Below are 6,600 nucleotides of genomic sequence, written 5' to 3'. Positions count from 1 at the left end.
TGTTTTCCCTGCCCCCGCTCCAACTCCATCCCAGCTCCTCTCATTTCCTCTCTCTCCAAACTCTCCCCATTCTATCTCTCTTACACACAAACAGTTCTGAGGAAGGGTCACTTGGCCTGAAACGTTAACTCTGATTTCTCTCCACAAATGCGACCAAACCTTCTGAGCTTTTGTAGCAATTGCTGTTTTTGTTTCTGATTTACTGCATTCACAATTCTTTTAGTTTTTCACTCTGTGATAACTGTCTCACATCACATCAACATGGTTTCACTAGCTTACATCTACTTAATAAAAAAAGTCCCAATATGTTATGAACTGGAATTTTGTTTATTACTGAATACATAATTAATGTATAGAAAAGCAAAGCCCACCAAGAAATTGCATTTAGAGTAACTCAGAGATAGATCAGACCCATCCCATGTACACCATCCATGAAGGGAAGTTCCCATTGCTTAATAAATGCCGCATCCATCATGTTTCCATTGTGTTTTCCATCTCAACACAGAGTGCGGAGTGGGGAAGGGGCTGCGAAAGAGGATGCAGAGATGCTTCCGTGTGCTTTGGACAAATTGAGTGAGTGGGAAAACGCAAGACAGAAGCAGTTTAATATGGATCAACATTTGATTAGCCAATGTGGGAGCGAGACCACGAAGGTGGATTATTATCCGAATGGCGATGGAAAAATGAATTGAGGACTGAAGTTGGGTTGCCAATTTATGGCTGTACAAGACATTGACAAGGCCATGTTTGGATTATTGCATGGAATTCTGGTCGCCCTGCTGTAGGAAGGATGTTATTAAATTGGAAAAAGTGCAGGAAAGATCTACAAGAATGTTACCAAGGCTGGTGGGTTTTAATAATGAGAGGGTGGATAAGCTGAGGCGATTTTTTTCCCTGGAGGGTCTGTGGTTGAGGGGTGGGCCCTATAGAGGTTTATAAAATCATAAGGGGCATAGATAAGGTGAATAGACAAGATTTTTAATCGCAGGTTAGGAGAGTCCAAATGAGGGCATAGTTTTTAGATGACAGTGGAGAGATTTAAAAGAGACATGAGGGGCAATTTTTCACGCAGTGGGTGGTGCATATATGGATCAAGCTGCCACAGGGGATATTGGAGGCCGGTACAGTTACAACATTTTGAAGGCATTTGGACAGGCCCATGGATAGAAAAGGTGAGAGAGACATGGGTCAAATGGGGCTGGTTCTGTTTAGGAAGCCTGGACAGCATGACTGAGTTGGGCTGAAGGATCTGTTTCCGTGCTGTATGGCTCTATGACTCTATGATTACAGACACATGCTGTCCTTGCCAGCAATGCTCTACATCCTTTCCCTGAATGAGGGACCACGGTGTTTAAAAACCGATAACTCAATCACTGTCCTTGCTCGCTCTAATGCTTGACAATTCATCGACATAATCATGCTGTTTCATTGAAAGACAAATGGCACTTATTGACGAGAACCTTTCTTGATGGACAGCCGTTATCAGATCTGTACGAGGGCGGTGTTAAAATATTGACATCTTCAACAAAGCCTGTATTTACATCACACCGAGCCCATATGTGGTGCCATGGTAGTGTCCCTAACTCTAGACTGAGATTCCAAATTTTCTTTTATTCATAAGAGGAGGACACCACCGGATAGGTCAGCATTTATTACCAATCCCTAAAAGCCCACAGGGTAGTTAAGATTCAATCGAATTGCTGTGGGTCTGGTGTCACATGTAGGCTGACCAGGTAAGGAATGGCAGTTTCCTTCCCTAAAGGACGTGAATGAATCAGATGGGTTTTACTGACAATCGATCATAGGTCACAATCAGCCACTTTAGTCCAGAATTTTGTTGATGTTAAAACCCACCATCTGCCATGTAGCATTCATGCGGGTCCCTAGAATATCACAGAGATCTCTGGATTAACAGTCCACCAATAACACCACCAGGCCATCGCACCCTTTTCACTATTTCCCAACTGTCAGAACCGTCTGACAATTTCTATTCTAAATTGGTCAGAATAGGAGAGATTCCTAATTGCTCATTAAAAGAAGGAGACAGATGATGCATTCATCCGCTTAAACGTGGACCAAACGCTAAGCTTAATCCTCAGATATGAGAACAAAGAAGAGACAGATATTAAATGTCCAAAGATTCCCAAAAGCCAAAATAGCTAGTCAAATACAAAACCCAGTGAGGTCCAGAAGACATTGATGGTCACACTGGCATAAAAACAGCTTCCGCGGAAGAAAATGAGTGGAGTCAAAAGCGTTGTGAAACACGTTTCCATCATAATGTTCACAAGATTGTTATCTGTACACAGGAGTTACATTGTACCGCTTCACCAGATGGTGTATAGAATCGAACGAACACCCCTCCCTCCACACAGTCTATCTTCTTGCTTCTTATTTGCGTGGAATATTCGCGTAAATGTTTCCATCTGCTCCGTTTCTATCTTGTGAGTGCCCACTGAGGTTCAGTGTGGCGTATGTGATACAATAATCATCAGGGTCAGTCTTGGCATCCTGCAGTTGAATAATATTAGAATGAAAAAGGGTACTGAGTGGGAGCAGGAAGCTGAAGGGGAGGGAGAGGTCAGTTGGGGTACAGGTGGAACTGGGTATCAGGGGAAAATGAGAATCACCAGCAGGCAGTTCAGGGACTGCGAGTTAGGAAGCTAGTTTCACAGTGGTAATGTCCCTGCCTCTGAGCTAGGTGGACATGGTTCAAGTCCTACCTGCTCCTATGGTGTGCCATATAATTTATAGAAGCAGGAATATGACGTTGGACTTGAACAGGAGTTTGGCGATACCATAGCTGGACATTGTGTGCAGTTGTCATCTCTGCACTATTAGAAGGATGTGATACACTGGAGGGGGTTCAGAGGAGATTCGCGAAGATGTTGCCTGGGATGGAGCATTTCAGTGATGAAGAGAAGCTGGGTAAGCTCGGCTTGTTTTCTTTGGACGAGAGAAAGCAGAGGGGGTTATAAATGTGTTTTCCATTCATTTACAGGACATCGGCATGTCTAGCAGAGCCCAGCATTTGTTGTCCTGTCTCTAGTTCCTCGACTGAGAATGTGACGGTGAGCTATCTTCCTGAGCCACTGTAGTCCCCCATGCTGTAGATAGACTCAACATTCACTTCGGGAGGGAGTTCTAGCATTATGACCCGGCGACACTGAAGGAATGGCTGATATTTTTCCAGAGAGTGCTGAGTGGTTCAGAAGGGAACCTGCAAGGGATGGTGATCCCATCTGCTGCCCTTGTCCTTCGACCTTGAAGTGGTTGTGGATTTGGAAGGTGCTGTTTGAGGATCTTTGGTGACTTTCTACAGTGCATCTTTTCGATGGTACACACTGCTGCTACCAATTGGGTGCAAATGACAATGGACTGACAACGATTTAGCGTCAAGATCAGTGATGCTTTGATCATGTACAAGAAGTAACTGGAAAAAACAATATTGAAACCGACTTGTTCCTGGGCGTTGTAAATGGAGTGAGAAGCACTGATTGATCTACCCTATTGAGAACGCATTGCTATTTATTTTCTGCTGTGTTTAAAGTTAGACACAAAGCTAGGAGGAAGGGGAAGCAGAGAAGGAGACTTCAGAGATGCTTCATAGACGTGTTGAATGAGTACGCCAATGTAAGACAGATGCAATTTAGTGTGGATTATTCAGTTGAGATCAAAAACAGAAATGTGATTATTATCTGAATAGCAATGGATTTGGTAAGGGGGCATATGCAATAAATTGCTGAAAGTGATCTTTACAGAAACAGCAGGTAGTGAGGAAGGTAAATAGGATGTTGCCTTCATAGTGAGATGATTTGAGTCCAGAAGCAGGAGTCTCTTGCTGCAATTGGACAGGGTGAGAGCACATCTGGGAGTATTGCGTATACAGTTTGTGACCTCCTGATCTGAGAAAGGATTTTCTGGCTATGGAGGGATTGCAGCAAAGGTTTCACAGACTGATACTTGGGATCAGTTAGCATTTGACACGTTGGAGTTTAGAGGAATGAAGGGTAATCTAAAAGTAATCTGTAAAATTCTGAGAGGACTATACAAGGGAAACACAGGAAGAATGATCCTGATGAACCGGAGGGAGTGTAGAACCAGAGACTCACAGTCTAAAGGAGACAGGATACGAGAGAGAGGAGGAGAAATGTCTTCACTCAGAAAGCAGGGATCCTGAGGAATTCTCAGCCACAGAAAGTGATCGGGGTCGGAACATTGAATGTTTATCAAGAAGGAGTAGGATAGATTTTTAAAGGGCTAAAAGCAGAACGTGCGGGGACAGGGGAATGATTTGGATGATCCTATTGAATGGGGAGCGTAGCCTGGAAGGGCCGGATGGCACTGTCCTGCTCCTTCTTACTATGACGTATCCTTAGATTAATCTGATATGAATCACATTTGACGTTTTACATTGGGGATGCAGGGTATACATCTACTTCCACTTTTTTTGACAGTAGCTGTGGTGTATTTGGATGTAACAATGTAACATACCTTCTTCCCATCGGAGGAGACACCAGTACTGTTGCCTGAAAATAAATCAAAATGAGAGGAGGTAAAAACGTTTTGCAAGCATTAACGATTTGATCTGGACCCATCGAGGGCTGATCAACATCAAAGATGTAGTTTATCCTTTTGAAAGTATAGATTAGATTCCCTACAGTGTGGAAACAGGCTCTTCGGCCCAACCAGTCCACACCGACCCTCCGAAGAGTAACCCACCCTGACACATTTCCTTCTAACTCAAGCACCTAACACTGTGGACCATTTAGCGGGGCCAATTCACCTAGCCCACATATCTTTGGACTGAGGGAGGAAACCAAAGCACCCGGAGGAAACCCACGCAGACACAGGGAGAATGTGCAAACTCCACACAAACAGTTGCCTGAGGTTGGAATCGAACCTGGGACTCTGGGGCAGCAGTGCTAACCACTGAGCCATCGTGCCGCCCCTCTGTGTTTTAGTCAACTTTGTAAAAATATCAGTCCAACACTTTCCGAATTCTCCCTCTCAAGCAATCCAGACATTTCATAATATCGCATTTAGAAAACTCACTCTGTCTAAATCATACAATTTGTTTTCATATCAATACGACAGAGTGTCAGCTTTTAGATTGTGGGTCTGAAGCTTATCATCCGTTCCGTCACTTGCTCAGTTGTTGTATATGGAAGGCAGGAGTGACCTATGCATAAGGCATACATTTATGTTTTAACTGTTGTGTGCTGTTAGTTAAGCTTAGTTAAGTTTGCTGGATGGATGGTTTTTGCAATGCATTATATGCGAACCTTTGCTAACAGCATGGGTAAAATTCCCACACCAGCTGAAATTACCCTGAAGAAGTCTCCTTCTGAAACTCTCCCCTCTCAAGACGCATGATGACCCTCAAATTAAATGACCTACCAGTCCTCTCTTTTTCTCTCTTTTTTCTAATGAGAGCAGGAAAATGGTCCGGTAGAAAGTAACCTTTTACTGCTCATCCCTGAGACAAGGACTAGAATGTGTTCTGAGAGACAGATGTGATTGTGCAGAAGGCCAAGGCCAGTTCAATGTCCCTTGTGGTTGTTGACAAGCATCTGTACGATAATTATTAACTCATCCTTCTGAGCAACAATTTGACATGCAATGTTTCTATTTTATTTATCGTTTGAAATCTGCAGGCGGTAGCTTTTGGAAAATACGTCTTGTGTGCTTTGTCATGAATTAGAAATTGCTTTCTCTCTCTCTCTCCACAGATGCTGCCACACCTCCTGAATCGTTCCAGCACTTTCTGTGTTTATAACCTTCAATGTTATCTCAAATTTTCTTTCTCTTTCTCAACAGATAGAGCCAGACCTGTTGCGTTTTTCCAAACTTTGTTTCCAATCTCCAGTATCCGCAGTTCTAACTTTTACGTGAAAAATAGCTATGTCTACTTCAAAGAAGGATGAAAGGGTGCCACTGCCATTCTCATGCAGACACACACACACACACACACAAACACACATATTTGCTCAGCAACTGGAATTGTGCTGTTGTTGAAGCTGCAATGGGCACCCCATAACCACTCCTCTCTCTATCTCAATGAAATCTTTACCAGGCTCCGTTGTCTTCTTGATGGTGACCTCTGAATAAACCAGATCTTCAGCAGTGTTTTCTACAAAGAAATCAATGCAAATGAGAAACACACATCAATCAGAAAGCCTCATTATAATCGCCTAAATGACAGGTGGAATAGATAGATAGATAGATAGATAGATAGATAGATAGATAGATAGATAGATAGATAGATAGATAGATAGATAGATAGATAGATAGATAGATAGATAGATAGATAGATAGATAGATAGATAGATAGATAGATAGATAGATAGATAGATAGATAGATAGATAGATAGATAGATAGATAGATAGATAGATAGATAGATAGACGGATAGATATACAGATGGATAGATGGATAGCTAGACAGACAGATAGACAGACAGATAGACAGACAGATAGACAGACAGATAGACAGACAGACAGATAGATAGACAGACAGATAGATAGATAGACAGATAGATAGATAGATAGACAGATAGATAGATAGATAGATAGATAGATAGATAGATAGATAGATAGAT

The 6,600-nt window shown here is 42.5% G+C and overlaps 1 protein-coding gene across 14 annotated transcripts in view; it reads right to left on the bottom strand.

The window, feature by feature from the left end:
* Nucleotides 1-308: 308 nt before the first annotated feature.
* LOC122544514 (Fc receptor-like protein 5) overlaps nucleotides 309-6,600 on the bottom strand; it is a 52,937-nt gene continuing 46,645 nt past the window's right edge. For 13 of the 14 annotated variants that reach the window (XM_087984924.1, XM_087984928.1, XM_087984922.1 and 10 more), the window contains 3 exons: nucleotides 6,074-6,133; nucleotides 4,495-4,529; nucleotides 309-2,511 (listed from right to left, as the gene is read on the bottom strand). In XM_087984924.1, the coding sequence (XP_087841050.1) occupies nucleotides 2,392-2,511; nucleotides 4,495-4,529; nucleotides 6,074-6,133 (215 nt within the window). In that variant the 3' untranslated portion in view covers nucleotides 309-2,391. The remainder of the gene's footprint in view (nucleotides 2,512-4,494; nucleotides 4,530-6,073; nucleotides 6,134-6,600) is intronic. The other variant, XM_087984927.1, reaches the window with a different exon arrangement.

The sequence above is a fragment of the Chiloscyllium plagiosum genome, unplaced genomic scaffold, assembly GCF_037043375.1.
Source record: "Chiloscyllium plagiosum isolate Xiang-an unplaced genomic scaffold, Cpla_swu_hap1 HiC_scaffold_49, whole genome shotgun sequence".
In the NCBI taxonomy this organism is placed as follows: domain Eukaryota; kingdom Metazoa; phylum Chordata; class Chondrichthyes; order Orectolobiformes; family Hemiscylliidae; genus Chiloscyllium; species Chiloscyllium plagiosum.
Note: the sequence above shows the minus strand (reverse complement) of the source record. Positions and strands in the feature narration are given on the sequence as shown.